The 20226-nt window shown below is 47.0% G+C and overlaps 1 protein-coding gene across 6 annotated transcripts in view; it reads left to right on the plus strand.

The window, feature by feature from the left end:
• LOC140392662 (pleckstrin homology domain-containing family G member 5-like) overlaps window positions 1-20226 on the plus strand; it is a 337052-nt gene that overhangs the window by 280370 nt on the left and 36456 nt on the right. For all 6 annotated transcript variants that reach the window (XM_072478154.1, XM_072478158.1, XM_072478155.1 and 3 more), the window contains one exon: window positions 15325-15488. In XM_072478154.1, coding sequence (XP_072334255.1) covers window positions 15325-15488 — 164 coding nt within the window. The remainder of the gene's footprint in view (window positions 1-15324; window positions 15489-20226) is intronic.

Raw genomic sequence — 20226 nt, forward strand, 5'->3', positions numbered from 1 at the left:
CATGCTCAATAACAATCACACTCTGGTACACACTCAATAACAATCACACTCTGATACACACTCAATAGCAATCACTCTGGTACACACTCAATAACAATCACTCTGGTACACACTCAATAACAATCACTCTGATACACACTTAATAACAATCACACTCTTGTACACACTCAATAACAATCACACTCAGGTGCATACTCAATAACAATCACATTCTGGTACACGCTCAGTAACAAATCACACTCTGGTACACGCTCAATAACAATCACACTCTGGTACCTCCTCAATAGCAATCACACTCTGGTACACACTCAATAACAATCACACTGGTACACTCCCAATAACAATCACACTCTGGTACATCCTCAATAACAATCACACTCTGGTACACACTCAATAACAATCACACTCTGATACACACTCAATAGCAATCACTCTGGTACACACTCAATAACAATCACTCTGGTACACACTCAATAACAATCACTCTGGTACACACTTAATAACAATCACACTCTTGTACACACTCAATAACAATCACACTCAGGTGCATACTCAATAACAATCACATTCTGGTACACGCTCAGTAACAAATCACACTCTGGTACACGCTCAATAACAATCACACTCTGTTACATCCTCAATAGCAATCACACTCTGGTTCACACTCAATAACAATCACACTGGTACACTCCCAATAACAATCACACTCTGGTACATCCTCAATAGCAATCACACTCTGGTACACACTCAATAACAATCACACTGGTACACTCCCAATAACAATCACACTCTGGTACATCCTCAATAGCAATCACACTCTGGTACACACTCAATAACAATCGCACTCTGGTACGCACTCAATAACAATCACACTCTGGTACACGCTCAATAACAATCATACACTGGTACGCGCTCAATAACAATCATACTCTGGTACACACTCAATAACAATCACACTCTGGTACATGCTCAATAGCAACCACTCTGGTACACACTTAATAACAATCACACTCTTGTACACGCTCAATAACAGTCACACATCGGTGCGCACGCAATAACAATCACACTATACTACACGCTCAGTAACAATCATACTCAGGTGCAGAGTCAATAATCACACGCTCAGTAACAATCACTCTCTGGTACATGCTCAGGAACAATCACACTCTGGTACACACTAAATAACAATCGCGCTCTGGTACACACTCAATAACAATCACACTCTGGTACACACTCAATAACAATCACATTCTGGTACACGCTCAACAACAATCACACTCTGGTACACGCTCAATAACAATCACAGTCTGGTACACACTTAATAACAATCACAGTCTGGTACGTGCTCAATAACAATCACAGTCTGGTACACACTCAATAACAATCACACTCTGGTACACACTCAATATCAATCACTCTGGTACATGCTCAATAACAATCACACTCTGGTACACGCTCAATAACAATCACACTCTGGTACACACTCAATAACAATCACAGTCTGGTACACGCTCAATAACAATCACACTCTGGTACACACTCAATAACAATCACAGTCTGGTACACACTCAATAACAATCACACTCTGGTACATCCTCAATAACAATCACTGTCTGGTACACACTCAATAACAATCACAGTCTGGTATACACTCAATAACAATCATACTCTGGTACATCCTCAATAACAATCACAGACTGGTACACACTCAATAACAATCACAGTCTGGTACACACTCAATAACAATCACAGTCTGGTACACACTCAATAACAATCACACTCTGGTACATCCTCAATAACAATCGCACTCTGATACACTCAATAACAATCACACTCTGGTACATGCTCAATAGCAATCACTCTGGTACACACTCAATAACAATCACACTCTGGTACACACTCAATAACAATCACTCTGGTACACACTTAATAACAATCACACACTTGTACACATCAATAACAATCGCACTCTGGTACACACTCAATAACAATCACACTCTGATACACTCTCAATAGCAATCACTCTGGTACACACTCAATAACAATCACTCTGGTACACGCTTAATAACAATCACACTCTTGTACACATCAATAACAATCACACTCTGGTACACGCTCAATAACAATCACACTCAGGTGCATACTCAATAACAATCACATTCTGGTACATGCTCAATAACAATCACATTCTGGTACACGCTCAGTAACAAATCACACTCTGGTACACGCTCAATAACAATCACGCTGGTACACTCCCAATAACAATCACACTCTGGTACATCCTCAATAGCAATCACACTCTGGTACACACTCAATAACAATCACACTGGTACACTCCCAATAACAATCACACTCTGGTACATCCTCAATAGCAATCACACTCTGGTACACACTCAATAACAATCGCACTCTGGTACGCACTCAATAACAATCACACTCTGGTACATCCTCAATAGCAATCACACTCTGGTACACACTCAATAACAATCGCACTCTGGTACGCACTCACTAACAATCACACTCTGGTACACGCTCAATAACAATCACACTCTGGTACACACTCAATAACAATCACAGTCTGGTACACGCTCAATAACAATCACACTCTGGTGCATCCTCAATAGCAATCACACTCTGGTACACACTCCATAACAATCGCACTCTGGTACACGCTCAATAACAATCATACTCTGGTACACACTCAATAACAATCACACTCTGGTACATGCTCAATAGCAACCACTCTGGTACACACTTAGTAACAATCACACTCTTGTACACACTCAGTAACAATCACACTATACTACACGCTCAGTAACAATCATACTCCGGTGCAGAGTCAATAATCACACTCTAGCACACGCTCACTAACGATCACTCTCTGGTACACGCTCAGGAACAATCACACTCTGGTACACGCTCAGGAACAATCACACTCTGGTACACACTAAATAACAATCACACTCTGGTACACACTCAATAACAATCACACTCTGGTACATGCTCAATAACAATCGCACTCTGGTACACGCTCAATAACAATCACACTCTGGTACACACTCACTAGCAATTACACTCTGGTACACACTCAATAACAATCACACTCTGGTACACGCTCAATAACAATCACACACTGGTACACGTTCACTAGTAATTACACTCTGGTACACGCTCAATAACAATCACACGCTGGTACACACTCAATAACAATCACACTCTGGTACACGCTCAATAACAATCACACTCTGGTACATAAGACCATAAGGCATAGGAGCAGAATTAGACCACTTGGCCCATCGAGTCTGCTCCGCCATTCAATCATGGCTGATATATTTTCATCCCCATTCTCCTGCCTTCTGTAGCCACCTGAGTTGCCCAAGTGCCGATTTAAAATGGCGAACGGCAAAGGCTGAAGGGAAATTCAGTCAACACAGGCAGAAACCAGCAGGTACACGTTTGCTGTGTATTTAACTCTGCAAAGGCCCAGACAGCAACGATACTAGCAGCCATCTTCATAATAATGTAGCAACCATCTACATACAGAAAGCAATCCCCGGGAACAATAGCAACATTTCGGACAAACAAAACTAAGCCAGACTCCCCGGCGCCAGCAGGAGCCAACACAAAAGAGGGTAACGGACACCTCAAGACCGCCCATCGATCAGGGAACCGCTCCAGTATTGGAGAAATCGAACCAAGCGATTGGAATGAGGTCCAATCACCTAGAACCAGGTACAGGGTCCGCCCCAAAAGGCGGGAAGCCCCTGGGGACTATAAAGTTAAGCCCCCAAGTTCAAATCGTTCTTCTTGACCGGGACACCCAGCAACGCGAACCAACATTGACCGTGACCGGTCCAACGGCCGCCGAGAGATCATAAGTCTTAAGTCAACGCTCGCTACGAGATAGGCGCTCCTAGCTATCAATCCGTACCAACTTCGAATCCCGCAGACTCAGAACCCGAACGAAAGGCCATTTGTTCCCCTGACCTGGTGGGCCAGTCCGAAGTTAAGTATAGGCCTGTTAGTCGTAGAAGTAGCTTCGACGTAGAATCTGTGCATGAGTAGCGATTACTGTGTATAATAAATGTGCTTTGATTTAAATCTTACTAATCGGTGTATTGAGTTATTGGTCATTATTTGAACTTGAACCTCGTGGTGGTATCATAAAGATGCCTGGCGACTCGAGAGCAAAGGTTATAAAACAGAGCCAAGTGAACCAACCAAAAGTTAGCAACATATTACTGGCGACATTCTGACGGGACTCGAACTAGAAGTGGCTTCACCACTCCGGGAGAACCCAAAAATTTGAATTAGAGATCCAATTGGGAACAGAAAACCACAAGTGTTCAAGCAGTTCTGACCAATCCTCATAATTCGGAAGTGTGTGTATGCATGCGTAACTAACAGGCCTATAAGGTAAACTGATAGTTTTTTTGTTGCGACAAAACTGTCGGGAGTTTGTTTTTCGGAAATTAGCAAAAGCCGTACTCGTATTTACAGCACCGCCTTAGCTCCCCTGTTCCAAATTTAAAAGAAGCATTCGGACAAGAAAGATGGTAATGCAGGCAATGCAGCGCCTCATGAACCCAGAGGAATTTGCGGTCGCAGCGACCAGCAGCAGTAGAGTAGGACAATGTCCCGTATGGGAGGAAGAAATCAGGAAGTACCTCAAAGGGAAAGGATGGCCCCTTTGAAGCGAATTCTGTAACAACGAGGAAACAGGTCCCGGGAGTATAGGACATACTTGGTGGGAGAACCTGAGCGAGATCCACAAGAAGAGCTTAGGGAAAGCTCGCAAGCCGATGGCAATCGTGTCCTGCTTGGCACAGTTGCGAGGCGCAGAGGAGGTCGTTAGGACGCTCCGGAAAGAGGTAGAAGGTATACATCGCATGAGCAAGGTCGATGTCAGTGAGGTAGAACGAAAGAACTTAGAGTTGAGGAGGAAGTTGGCAGCAAAAGACGGAGAGGTGGATGATGCCAAGGTGGCTCACCAGTCTTGTCTGGCGCACTTAAGCAGCTTCCAGTCCCAGTATGAAAAGACCTATCAGGACACGCAACGTGCAGTCCTGGTACGTGAAGAAACCGAGAAGCAGGTAGAAGCATTGCAGAGGCAGTGTAGTGACCTGAAGGCAGCGTTAAGAGCACTCCATGATGCCACCACGGAGCAAAGACAAAGCTCGTTAGACCACGCAAAGTGCCAGAAGCAGATTGCAGAGCTGCAATTGCTGCTTTCAGTCCAAAAAGGATTCCAGGAAACCTTTGGAGCAAAATTAGATGAGGCAGACGGCCCTGATTGGGAAGAGTTGAATGAAACAGCGCAGAGATATGTTCAGGGAACATGTGCGCAGGGAAAGCCCCAAAAGAGAAAAGCGGCCCAACCCCCCACACAGCAGATAGTTCAGGCTCCAATGAACCCAGTCACCACCCACCGCACAGCCACATCGGACGATACGGAATTTTTGTATACCACCCCCTTAACAGTGACCCAATTACGGGACGCGTGCGATAAAATCAAACTGTTCCTCCTCACCTCAGACCCCCACCATTTCTTTGCCAGAGTAAAGCAGCAGGCGACCATGTGCGGCCTGGATGAGCGAGAGCATGTAAAGCTCACAGTTTTAAGTTTAGACCCTTCAGTCGTAGCAGCCCTTCCCGACACACAGAATGTAGGAGGAGGCAGCCTTGCAGAAATGCATACCGCGATCCTGGATGCGATCGGGTATAACCGGGGTGATCCCGTAGATGGGCTCAATAAATGCAGGCAAAATAAAACCGAGCACCCCACAGCGTTTGCTGGACGCCTGTGGATCCACTTTGCAGCAGTGTTTGGAGACTTAGACCGCGCCCATTTGTCCCCAGACAACATGGCCAAATGGACCCGCACCCTTATCTCCCACGCCACAGAAACAGGACAGAAAGCGTGCGCAAATTATGATCCCTCAGAGGAGGCTCATAATGAAAAATGGGTAGTAAAAAGATTGTCCCGCGCCTGGGAGCAGTCTGTACAAAACAAACCCGCAGTTAAAAATCCCGAAGAAAAGCAGGCCGAAGCAGATATACAGGCAGTTAAAACACACCAGAACCCCGCATGGGTAAATGAAGGAAAGAACGGCCCCCCACAAAAGTCACAGGAGTGTTACAACTGTGGACAATTGGGACACTTTGCAAGGGAATGCAATGCCCCACGAAAGCCACAGAGAGCCCAGCAGACGGGCACTCTAAGTAGGAATAAGACAGAGCCCATTCATAGTGTTAGCACCCGTTCAGATCAGACAGACCTGACCGGAACAGACTGACGGTGTTCGGGCTCCCCCAGTTGGGTCTGCGACAGCCTTTGAGATAGGTCCGGACGACCGGTAGTTGCAGCAAAAATTCGTGAACAGCCCATCGAGTTTCTCTGGGACACAGGAGGGTCCCGCACCACAATAAATTCCTCCACCATGTTCCAAAAGGACACGTGGCCCACTACAGCCGCTATCACCCTCAGCGGCTTTACAGGCCACTCACAGCAGGGACACATCACAGCCCCTGTACCCATTCAAATTGGCACCATCACCACCAAGCACCCCGTGGTTTTAGTTGACCTGCCCCACACAGCAGAACACATTCTGGAAATAGACTTCATGAACTCCCACCACCTTTCATTTGATCCAGTCAACCAGTGTGTCTGGAAAATGGCAAAGTCTGCAAGAGCCCCCGCAACGCTCAACATAGGAGAATACGCAAACAAAATTAGCGCAGTAGGCGAATGTTGGTTTAACCCGACCACGCTTAGCACGGCAAGCAGGTTAGGGCAGTTCTGCAAAAGAACAGGACAGCATTCGCGACCCACAAACACGACTGTGGCCGGATGACTGGTTCCGTACAAATCACAGGACCTGACCCTAGACCCCAAAAGTAGTATGGATTTCCCCAAGAGGCAGAGGGAGAAATCGCAAAAGTAATCAAAAGCTTATTAGAGCAGGGCGTACTTAGATCAGTAGCCTCCACTAATAATGCCCCGATTTGGCAAGTGAGAAAGCCCGATGGATCATGGCGACTGACCATCGATTACCGGGAACTCAACAAAATCACCTCCGCAGCAGCCCCCACAGCAGCCACAAGTCCCGAGACCATGCTCAAGCAGGGACTCAATTCCCGATTCTTTACGGTTTTGGACATCAGTAATGGATTCTGGTCCATTCCATTGGCAAAGGCATGCCAGTACAAATTTGCCTTCACCTTTAAAAATCAACAGTACACGTGGACATGCCTTCCACAAGGATTCCACAACTCCCCCTCCATTTTCCACCGACAGCTGGCAAATGGTTTAGCCAAATTTTCTCGCCCCGAATGTCTGGTCCAGTACGTAGACGACCTACTACTGCAGACAGACACCAAGGAAGAGCACATTGAGCTTCTGTCCGAACTCTTGGAACTCTTACACTCAATTGGTTGTAAAGTTAACCCTAAAAAGGCCCAGATTTTGGAAGATAAAGTGATATATTTGGGTACAATTATCACACATGGTAAACGCGAGATCGAGCACAAAAGGATTGACTCGATTGCTAAATTGCCCCTTCCCCAGAATGTTTCAGCCATCCGGTCGTTTTTAGGACTGGTTGGCTACTGCCAAAACCACATTGACGGTTTCGCCAGCAAGGCAGCACCCCTCTCAGACCTCCTAAAGAAAGGATCCCCCTGGGAATGGCTTCCGCAGAATACGGATGCTGTGGATGCATTGAAACAAGCACTCATAGCAGCCCCCGCACTACAAGTTCCAGACCCGCTTTCCCCCTGCGCGATAGAGGTAGCAAGCACTGACCGCACCCTTTCGACTGTGCTCCTTCAGGAACGGCACGAACAGTTAAGGCCCGTGTCTTACGCCTCCAGAGATTTAGATGCTGTGGAGCAGGGATTTTCAGCCTGTGAAAGGCACCTGCTCGCTGTATTCTGGGCAGCACAGTATTTTTCGTACATTACCGGACTCAACCCCATCACAATTCTCACCGAACACACCCCCACCCAACTTTTACTGGACAGACGACTCAAGGACAGTACAGGTAGTCAGATAAGAGCAGCCAGATGGACCCTTCTTTTGCAGGGACGGGACATCACTGTTAAAAGGACAAAGACCCACACCTTTTTAGCCGATAACTTACAGTACCCCGGAACCCCCCACGAATGTGATATCATCTCTCCACACCACAACACAGGCCCCTTTATTGCTAAAACACCACCCAGAAAGATAGGCAGTTCAACCCAGAGCCCCAAGCACACAGACATGTGCAAGCCCATAAAGATATATGTGGATGGATCTTCCACAATATTAGAAGGGAAGCGCATAATAGAATGCGGTATTTACGTCGAGGACGCGCAGGGACGCGTCCTAGAAGAAATAGCAATAAAACATCCAGGACACTTAGGCGCGCAGGCAGCAGAACTTGCGGCCATCGCAGACATAGTGGAACACTCAGATTCCTTCCCCAGCCCAGCAGACATATACTCGGACAGCCTCTATGTCTGCAACAGCCTTACAAAATACCTACCCCTGTGGAAAGCAAGAGGATTTGTTTCTGCAGACGGAAAACCCCTCTCTTCAGCCCCATTGCTCCGTCACATCTTAGAGAGAGCACAGAACAGGACTTTTGGTATAGTCAAAGTTCGAAGTCACCATCGTTCCTCCCTCCCCCCCTGTAAATGTAAAGGCCGATGCACTGGCTAAAGCAGGTTCCAGGCACGGATATTTTTGGACACCCCCCGAAAGCGCACCAGTGAATGCAGTTCAGGTCTCGCAGACTAAGATCAAGGATCTAGTGCAGGCTCAGAAGCAGGACAGCAATCTCAGGGAAATTTTGAAAGGAAACTATCCAGCCCCCTATGAGAGGTTTAAAAATGCTCTGACCACATATGACGGTGTGGTGTTAAAATTTATGTGGTTCCTGAACAGGACAGGAATCAACTGATTTGTTTATTCCATGACTGTCATGGACATCAGGGAATCGATCCCACTACAGCCCAACTCAGACAGCTCTGCTGGTGGCCGAGTTTAAAAGAAGATGTAAATCACTACATTGAGAATTGTCTTATCTGCCCCCAGAATAATCCGGACAGATACGCCAAAAAAGCTCAACTCAGTCACACACGACCCGTTAATGGCCCCTGGACTAACCTCCAGATTGATTTTATAGGACCATTGCCCCCTTGTAGGAATGGTTATAAATATGTACTCGTGGTGATAGACACGTTTACCAAATGGGTGGAAGCATTCCCATCCAGAACTAACACGGCAAAGACCGCAGCCAAAATTTTAACCCACCACATCTTTACGAGATGGGGACTCCCCCCGCAGCATTGAATCCAACCAAGGTTCCCATTTTACGGGACGTGTCATGAAGAACGTCCTCACGATGTTTGGCATTACCCAAAAATTCCACATTGCATACCACCCCCAGTCGAGTGGTATCGTGGAGCGCATGAATCGGACCCTAAAAGCCACCCTCAGAAAAATGATCCAGCAAAACAACACCACTTGGGACTCAGTCCTCCCTTTTGCGCTGATGTTTTTGCGAAATACAGTTTCAACTTCTACAGGTTACACCCCACACACTCTCATGATTGGACGCCACATGAAAGGCACAGAATTTTTATTAGGCTTAGATCTGACCAGCCCCGAAGTGACGGCCCTCACACACGAGAACGCCGTCAAACAATTAGTGGAGAATGTTAAAACGGCTCAGCTAGCAGCCCCAGTGAAATTGGGCACAAGAAAGAAACAGACCAAGGCCTGTTTCAATAAGACAGTGCAGGCGACTGAGTTCAGTGTAGGACAGCAAGTCATGCTCTCCATATACAACCCCAGCACATTCCTGTCACCAAAGTACTCGGGTCCGTACTCCATTGCGGACAAAGTAAGCCCTTCCGTCTACAAAATAAAGTTCCCCAACGGAAAGACGGCGTGGTTCCATATCAACCAGCTGAAGGCATATGGAACACAGTCTAACCACGCACACCACGTCATGCTCGACGCAGCACACCACACCCCGCCCACAGCCTCTGAGAAACCTCTGAGAATTTGCCCGCAGAGACTTGTAAATGTCCCAGACGCCAGTTCAGCGGAACTCGTCTGTCGACGGAAACACAGACCCCCATTCATAACTGCTCTTCTGGTTCGAGGAAGGAACCAATACGGCAGATCCCCACGATGACTACATTTCTTGCCCATTCTTGTCGGTTGCTCAGGCAGTGGAGAAACGGCTTGGGACCCGCCCTGCCTGGAACCCCCCCTCTGGTCAGCTACGCTCGGGTAGGGCACACACGGCATTGGTCGCCGTCCTACCTGAGTACTCCATCCAACTCTTGCCCGTCGCAGCCCATATGCACCTCATTTTGGAAAATGTGGTTCAAAAAGTTTTGTTTTGTTTCAGGTGGCCCTTAGGTTGCCAACCCTCTGCTATTTACATCCTGAAGCATTGGGGTGGTAAACCGCACAGTCTGCGAGACGGCTCGCACTGGTTCATTATCTGTATGTGTGTCTTGTCCTGAAATTCGGTTTTTGAAAAAAAATGAGGGAGTCACACATAGTGACCAATTATAAAGGGAGTAATTGGCACTAAAGGACAGACAGGCTATCGTACGAGATATTAACACAAGGTAGTAACAGACACTATGCTTGATCTCACAGAACTCCAGAAGCTCCAGGACCGGAGAAGAGAAGAGAAGTGAAAGAAGAAGAACCATGAGGACATCCTCCGCGTGGCTCATCGTTATCATGGACATTTGGTTGCGCACGAACGCGAACCCCCTGACCTCACCTCCCCCAACCGTTAATGATTCACTTCCCCACAGTACCCAGAGCCCAGTCACAAGCGACACCACACCATCTTGGTGTGACAGGTTTATAACCTGGTACTCCCTGTCCTACGTGAATACCTATTGGTATTGGCAATACTCTGCTGCATCGTGCAGACTATTCGTCTGAGAAAGTGGAGAAGGAGAGCCTACCGCGCTTGCACCCCGGTATATAGAATAAGATCCCCTATTTTCGGATACGACCAGACCCCCGACCCCCGCGATCTATAATAAAGAGCATTCATTTGCGTTTTGTTGTAAATAAAGAAATGTTCATGAGCAATTGTACAATCCTGAGCTTGACTGCCAAGCCAGGAAAATGTGTATAAAACTGCTATGATTTTGTTTGTATGGTTTGGGAAGTTAGTGTGATGAAATATTTGAGTGAGTGTAGTTTAAGGGTAGTTAGAGGTTCCCATTTTCTTGTTTTGTAATGCATGTCCCTGTTTGACATAGCGCCCCTCAGAATGTCAGTTAAGATTTTCTTGCATAGTTATGGTCAGTGTAGAGGCCATCGAAGAGAGTTCGCCGGGTCAGGGAATGGAAAGCAACGCAGTTATGTGATCCTTCACGTTTCGCGTTAGGATCACAAGGAGGGTGTGTAGCCACCTGAGTTGGCCAAGTCCCGATTTAAAATGGCGAACGGCAAAGGCTGAAGGGAAATTCAGCCAACACAGGCAGAAATCAGCAGGTGTATTTAACTCTGCAAAGGCCCAGACAGCATCGATACTAGCAGCCATCTGCATAATAACGTAGCAACCATCTACATACTAATAAGCAATCCCCGGGAACAATAGCAACATTTGGGACAAACAAAACTAAGCCAGACTCCCCGGCGCCAGCAGGAGCCAACACAAAAGAGGTTAACGGACACCTCAGGACCGCCCATCGATCAGGGAACCGCTCCAGTATTGGAGAAATCGAACCAAGCGATTGGAACGAGGTCCAATCACCTAGAACCAGGTAGAGGGTCCGCCCCGAAAGGCGGGAAGCCCCTGGGGACTATAAAGTTAAGCCCCCAAGTTCAAATCTTTCTTCTTGACCGGGTCACCCAGCAACGTGAACCAACATTGACCGTGACCGGTCCAATTGCCGCCGAGAGATCATAAGTCTTAAGTCAACGCTCGCTACGAGATAGGCGCTTCTAGCTACCAATCCGTACCAACTTCGAATCCCGCAGACTCAGAACCCGAACGAAAGGCCATTTGTTCCCCTGACCTGGTGGGCCAGTCCGAAGTTAAGTACAGGCCTGTTAGTCGTAGAAGTAGCTTAGACGTAGAATTTGTGCATGAGGAGCGATTACTGTGTATAATAAATGTGCTTTGATTTAAATCTTACTAATCGGTGTATTGAGTTATTGGTCATTACTCGAACTTGAACCTCATGGCGGTATCATAAAGATACCTGGCGACTCGAGAGCAAAGGTTATAAAACAGAGCCAAGTGAACCAACCAAAAGTTAGCAACACTTCTCCCTTAACCCTTATTAATCAAGAACCTATCTATCTCTGTCATTAAGACACTCAGTGAATTGGCCTCCACTGCCTTCTGCGGCAAAGCGTTCCACAGATTCACACCCTTTGGCTGAAAACATTCCTCCTCATCTCGGTTTTAAAGGATTGTCCCTTTAATCTGAGACGGTGTCCTCTGGTTTTACTTTTTCCTACAAGTGGAAACATCCTCTCCACGTCCACTCGATCCAGGCCTCGCAGTATCTTGTACATTTCAATAAGATCCCCTCTCATTCTTCTAAACTCCAATGAGTACAGACCCAGAGTCCTCAAACGTTCCTCATTTGACAAGTTCTTCATTCCAGGAATCATTCTTGTGAACTTCCTCTGAACCCTTTCCAAGGCCAGCACATCCTTCCTTAGAAATGGGGCCCAAAACAGCTCACAATACTCCAAATGGGGTCTGACCGGAGCCTTATACAGTCTCAGAAGTACATCCCTAGTCTTGTATTCTAGCCCTCTTGACATGAATGCTCACATTGCATTTGCCTTCTTAACTGCCGACTGAACCTGCACATTAACCTTAAGAGAATCGTGAACAAGGACTCCCAAGTCCCTTTGTGCTTCTGCTTTCCGAAGCATTTCCCCATTTAGAAAATAGTCTATGCCTAGATTCCTCCTTCCAAAGTGCATAACCTCACACTTTCCCACATTGTATTTCATTTGCCACTTCATTGCCCACTCTCCTAGCTTGTCCAAGTCCTTCTGCAGCCCCCTTGCTTCCTCAATACTACCTGTCCCTCTACAGATCTTTGTATCATCTGCAAACTTAGCACCAGTGCCTTCAGTACCTTCTTGCAGATCATTAATGTATATTGTAAAATGTTGTGGTCCCAGGACAGACCCCTGAGGCACACCACTAGTCACCGGCTGCCATCCTGAAAAAGACCCCTTTATCCCCACTCTTTACCTTCTGCCAGTCAGCCAATCCTCCATCCATGCCAGGATCTTACCCTGAACACCATGGGCTTTTAACTTATTTAACAGTCTCCTATGCGGCACCTTGTCAAAGGCCTTCTGGAAATCTAAATAAATTACCTCCACTGATTCTCCTTTGTCTAACTTGTTTGTTACCTCCTCAAAGAACTCAAACAGATTTGTCAGACACGACCTCCCTTTGACAAAGCCGTGCTGACTCAGTCCTATTTTACCATGCACTTCCACGTGCTTCGCGATCTCATCTTTAATAACAGACTCTAAAATCTTGCCAATGACTGAAGTCAGGCTAACCGGCCTATAATTTCCCGTCTTCTGCCTCCCTCCCTTCTTAAGCAGTGGTGTTACATTAGCCACCTTCCAGTCCTCTGGGACCCTTCCTGCCTCCAGTGATTCCTGAAAGATCATCACTAATGCCTCCACAATTTCCTCCGCTATCTCTTTTAAGACCCTGGGGTGTAGTCCATCCGGTCCAGGTGACTTATCCACCTTCAGACCTTTCAGTTTCCCCAGAACCTTCTCCTTAGTAATGGTCACTGCACTCACCTCTGCCCCCTGGTTCTCTGGCATCCCACTGGTGTCTTCCACCATGAAGACTGATGCTCAATAACAGTCACACTCTGGTACACACTCAATAACAATCACACTCTGGTACACGCTGAATAACAATCACACTCGGTAATTACAGAAATGTAACTATCTAACACCCCTTTCCCAATCCACATTCCTAACTACCCCCACTCTCTCTATGCACACACACAGACAAACAACACAAAGGGAAAGAAAATATTCAGAAAAATAAAAGAATAAAGATCTTTGATGCACTGGGATGACTTATTGTTACTGATTTTTGGACTTTCGGCTTTACTTTTGATACTTCTAAGATGACTTTCTCTGGCAAGAGTGTCTGTCTTGTCTGCAGACTCAGCACCATTCCAAATTCTAAGTTCACAACAAAGGATGTGCCGGGCACTCACTGCTGTCAGAACAATAAAGCAGTTCTTTCACTTCAGCAAGCACTTCTAAATGCTTCTGCCCAGTTCTCTCAGAAAGCATCACGCAGGAATAATCACTGACCATTGTCAGGGAGAATACTGTCCCTGGCCAACCCACAGGTTGCTTGCCAACCAATCGATCCGACTCCCTCCAAACCTGGTTCATAAGATCCACTCGGTGCTGAGGAGTCTGGCTAAAACAAAATCTGAGTCCTGACATGCAGGCTGTTTTAACCGTCAGCCTTCTGCTTAAAAACACATTCCGATTATCAGTCCACGGAGCAAAATAATAAAATAACATTTTAAAAATGGGAACAAGGGAAATAAACAGGAAGGACACTTAGACAATCGCAATCCAGGCACCGACTTGGGTAAGTGGAGAGTATTCTATCACATTCCTGACTTGAAATTTGTAGATGGTAGACAGATCTTGGGTCAGGAGATGAGTCACTCTCCGCAGAATTCACAGCCTCTGACCTCCTTTTCTAGCCACAGTATTTATATAGCTTGCCCAGTTTAGTTTCTGGTCAGTGGTAACATTCTGGATGTTGATGTGGAATTCACTACTGGTAATGCCATTGCATATCAAGGGGAGACGGTTAGACTCTCTCTTGTTGAAGATGGTCATTTCCTGGCATTTGTGTCGCACAAAGTTACCAGAGTAATTGGTGTCAAACATGTACAAGGGTTTGATTAGTGTCAAGTTCAGGAATATAATTAATGTTGGGATCTCACAGGGGGGATTTTAGTGTGATTACAGTGTGTCACTTCCATCAGTAGTGACTGATGTGAGATGGCAGAAAATTAGATTATGCCATGCCCCAGTTAGCATTTCCATCAGTCGCTTACCCGAGGGTAATTCTGAAGCAGAGGCTGTTGATTTGCAGTTAACAAGAGAGTGTGTCCTCTGGGGTCAGTCAGGAAATCGAAGAACTGCAGTCACAGAGTGTATTTGTATCAATTGCTGCTCTGATCTGGTTATGGTAATGTAGGGAGTGGGGAATGTGCTTTCCGCCTAAATCTCTAATCACATTCTCTGTCCTCACTTTGCAGCAAAACCCAGCAATGAGCTGAAGGTGGAACAGACCGTTAAGGAGATCAAATCTTTGAGCTTACCCATCATGCGGTCCTCGGTAGTCAATCCCACATTCATCTGCACCCCAGCGATAGATAGAACTGAGCAACCTGTGCAGGGACGAGACACCATGGATATTGGGGTAAGATACTCTGTCTAAGTGTCGCTACTGCTTCTTGGATAGTCACCAAAAACACTGAAATAACAGAGGCTCAAATGTGACCTAAATGGAAGGTCCGTGATTGGCAGGTGGTTAATATGGGGTGAATTTTGCCCAGGTACTGTGTTCCCGTGAGTCTCTGTACAGTGCTCCTTTGTCAGGTGCCCAGAACACTATAACCGGGGAGAATTTTCCCTGAGATCAACATGGGTCTAAAGTCATCAAGTCAGGGGGCCTGGTCATTCCACACAAGCCTGATCCCCGGGGATGAATACTTCAGTTGTTGAACCAGTTGTTTATTCACAGCCTGTAGACTCTGAGTGCACCAGCCACTATGGTTTTAAATTCTGACTATTGCTTATCATGTGGGAGGGCCTGCAAACTTTTTCTGATTCTTTTCTTTCACTTGTACCTCCCCCTCCCTCTACATTCCCCTCCTCCTCCCGCCGAAATCCCTCTCCATCCTCCACATTTCTCCAACTGCAATACACAAACCACAATGATTTCCTTTGATCCCATGTTTCCCTGAGATGGTGTTGGTGGGCGATCTATCCTTCCTCATGGTTTGACAAGCTGTGTGGTTTGTCCACTTCAGAGAGTGGTTAAGTGTAAACTCCATCGGTATGGGACTGCAGTTACAAACAGACCAGACTGGGTAAATGCAGCAGGTTTCCTTCCTGAAAGGACATTAGTGAACCAGTTAGAGTTTTCTGACAGTCTGATAGCTTAATGGTCACTTTTACTAACAGCAGTTTTTAAACTTAATTTCAATTCTCAGACTCCCTTAGTAGGATTTGAACTCCTGTTTTCTGGGATTATTAGTTTCATAACATAACAACGATACTGACATCCCTTCAAACTTTGATCCAGTCTCCACATTTGGTGCTGGATTTCAGACAAATTCATATCCTGCACAGCAGCTGGGAATTTAGATCCTTGAAGGGTTAACTTGAGCAAGCAACCAGCTGAGTTGAAGGATTTAATGGCACTCAAAAGGTTAACAGATGCCGAGGGAAAGCCCAGCGTGATTCCCTTGACAGAGGAATCCAGAAAGCGCACACAGAGGCTGCTGCCCTTTGTTTCCTCATTACTTATAACTGATTAACCTGCCATGCAAATCGCAACTCACTCACCCGGCACTGGTCACCTGGTCCTGTGTGTGTATTTGGGGAAGGGACAGGGCAATACAGGCTTACGATGTTCAGCTTGGATTCTTGAATATGACAGGTTCCTGATGCCCAATCTCAGTTTTTCTCTGACAGCAGTTTCACACATCTCAGCCGGGATTCTCTGAAATCCCGGCCAAGTGTTGACGCCGGCGTCAAAACCGGCACGAGAGACGCCGGTGTCAACAGGCCTCCAGGCTCAGTCATTCACCCCTTCCTCGGGGGCTAGAACGGCGGTGGAGTGCTGTGGGCTGCTCCGGTACCGAAGGTTGGCGCGCCATGGCTGTCTCCGCGCCAGCCCATGGCGGAGCCCGACAGGGGCCCGGCGCGGAGGAACATAGCCCCCCCCCGGAATTAGCGCGCCCGCCGACTGGTTACCCCTGATCGCGGGCCTGGCCACTGTGGAGACACCCCCACCCCCCCCCCGGAGTTGGTTCCCCCCGCCCCCTCATCAGGACGGCTCCTGCAGCCAGAACGCCGAAGTCCCGCCGGGTAGGACCATACCAAATGACGCCGGCAGGCACTCGGCCTGTCGAGCGCGCAGAATCGGCGCGAGGGCCGCCGCAGCGACAACTCCGGCGCGATTGCTGCCGATTCTCTGGTCGCCGGAGAAGCGGTGGCCCAGTGTCGGAACGGTGTGGCGGGATTCGCGCACCCGCACGCCGATTCTCCAACCCTACGCAGGCTCGGAGAATCCCAGCCCTCACCTTATCTTGGAGTCCGTGATGAATGCACAGCTCATACCCTCAGCCATCAGGCACATGGAGGAACTGTCGGGCTTTTCACAGTAACTTCATTTGAAGCCTACTTGTGACATTAAGCGATTTTCATTAATTCATTCATTCGTGCGGACCCGGTGGAACCACAGGTTCAGCAATACGATGCCAAGCTCACGACCATTAGCACAAATATGCTACCAACCAATTTGGAGGGGAATTCACTTGGCCCAAATGTACAATCTTAATTTCTCAGCCAAAGCAGGAGGGAACAGCAAAAAGGTTCAGGTAAAGCAAACCCTGGCTGTTCTCCAGGGAGCCAGGACTTGTGTGTGGGGTGGGTGTTATCTATTTGTGCTGATTCATAAATCTACAGACACACTCCAGGGAGAGAAGGTGGGAGCAATTCTTATTGCTTCAGACAAATGCAAGTTAGAAAGATTCTTTCAGAAAAAAAGCATTTTATGATCTTATTTATGAGTAATTTGAGACATGACACATGCTCAGATGGAACTGGTAATTTTAGAATTATGACCAACATTACGCCAGGAATCCCACATGTGGGATATTTGCAGGCTCAGCTATTGGGTAAATTTGCCCCTGACCATCTGCTGACTGTCCATGGCCGAACTCTTAAGATTTTGTTCTGTGACTTTCCTATGGATTGAGATGATGCAGCATCTGAAAAATATCAATGATTAACCTCTGGGGTTTTCCCTGAGCTGGAAGTGCTCACGTTGGACTTTAACCTCTGCCTGGGTTTAACCTCTGCAATACCACCATCTGGAAAACAGCATTTTCTCCCCCCTCACTGATGTACAGGACCTGGGTTCCAGGCTAGACACCCTCAGAAGATATGGGCCATGAGCTTCTTGGGGTTCAACTGATCTTAATGCACACACAGAATTCTGAGGATAGCCTCTTGCATTGTCTTCATACACTGACCATTTCAGTAGCATAAGAAACATGTTAACATACTGCCATAGTCAGGGACCTTTGATCTTTAGACTGTACTGAACTTAATATAATAGGTTAGTGTTTTCAGTAAGGCTGTTAGTTAACCGTCTGTATTTAGTCAACCCTCTAAATTGTTGAGCTGACCGTCTATCACTGAGCTATCCTTCTCTCTGAACTAAATCTCTCCCTGTCAGTAAACTAACCTGCTTACTATCACTGAACTAACCCTATCTCTCTATTTCTGAGTTAACCCTCTCTGTCAGTGTGCTGATCAGACTGTTGGGACAAGGAAAGATGTGAGTTGCGTGTCGTCTGTATGTTGTGAGGCAGAGTGAGGTTTTTGTTTGCTGGACAGTCTGAACCAGCTATCCTGTTGCTGAACTGATAACATTTGTCTGGTTATTGAGGTGAGGATTCTCCTGCTGACTAGCTCCACCCCCCTCCTGATAAGAACCATTTGGCAGCAGTTAGGAGAGAGCTGTCGACAGACACTTCATCAGCTCCAGAGAGACCAGCATTTTCCCTCTCTGATTGACTGCAGCAGGAACTGGGTGCCGGCAGGGAACAAATCGCCTGTTTTGGGATTGCGAGGAACTGCCCCATTATCCCCTGCTTCACTCGCCGCTCATTTTGATTGCTCCTGTACTTGAATCCAGGATGAAGGACTGCCCAGCCCCCGGGGCTGTTGAGCTGCTCAGAGTGTCAGTGTGGCCGAACTGGGATTCTGTTGGCGTGGCCAGTAACCCTGCTATTGGTTCAACAGGAATCGAGGTGAGGATTGAGGTGAAGGGCTGGGATGGATGGTTGAAAGGTTTGTGGAGGTGGGGCTGTGATGCGAGGGAATATGAGGTCAGTATATCCCTGAAATGGAGTGACTGAGTTTTGATTTTACAGAGCAGCACAGATTTATGTTCTTGAAGTACGAGAGAGGCTCAAAAGCTGGCATCCAAGCTTCAAAACTGATGGTCGGCAAAGACATGGTGGGCTGAAAGGCCTGTTTCCGTGCTGTATGACTCTTATGACCATCCATACTTGGTCCAAACCTTGACAGCTTTGTTGTGGTGGTGGGGCCTCTGTTAAGGGCATTATGGTCCACTTGGAGCAGCATTGTCAGAGGGCCAATAGCAGGGGTCAGGGAATCAGAAATGGGTTCAGGGAGCTGGGAAGTGGGAGGAGAAGGAGGCAAGGGTACCCAGGCTGTAGGGGGCAGAGGAGAAGGGACCAGGAGCTTAGGGTGGACGTTGAGATTTGTAGTCTCACAATCATTCAGTGAGTATATGAGCCTCCATCTAGATTGATGTCAGCTGATCCCGGAGCAGCAGAGAGTGGGGTCCAGACTATCCAACCTGAGATAGCTGGTCAGTAGATGAGAATTGAATCATTGTTTTTTTATGCCTAGATTTCAGTAGCTGCTCACATTGATTAAATTAACAGAAACCAGTTACTTTCTATGTTCATAGTCTCCCAGTGCAAATAAGGGCACTGATAACATGCATATCTGGCCTTTGTGACTGGAGGGCTAGGTAAAGGAGGGAGCTGGAGGGCCCCATTAAAAAGTAACCATTGAGTTACAAGCAAACCGGTCAGAAGAGGTCCGATTTAGCAGACTCCTCTGATTGGTTCCCCTGACACCATTGATCCTCTCTGTACAACATTTTTATTTCCTGCTTGACTTTGAGCCTGGGCAAGTGAACAATGTGATGGACTAGTTACTGACCCAGATTCTGCTGAAATTCTTTTCTCATCACCCAAGAGACAAATGAGACCTTTACTGTTTCGACATCTTAAGTGTTTTTGCCGAAACAAGTCAGGGAACATGCCCCATTTCTCAAACTGGCAGGTGGAAGAATTGTATATGTGTGAGCCAGAGCTCAGCTGGTA

The sequence above is a fragment of the Scyliorhinus torazame genome, chromosome 16 (genome assembly GCF_047496885.1).
Source record: "Scyliorhinus torazame isolate Kashiwa2021f chromosome 16, sScyTor2.1, whole genome shotgun sequence".
NCBI classification, from domain to species: Eukaryota; Metazoa; Chordata; class Chondrichthyes; order Carcharhiniformes; family Scyliorhinidae; genus Scyliorhinus; species Scyliorhinus torazame.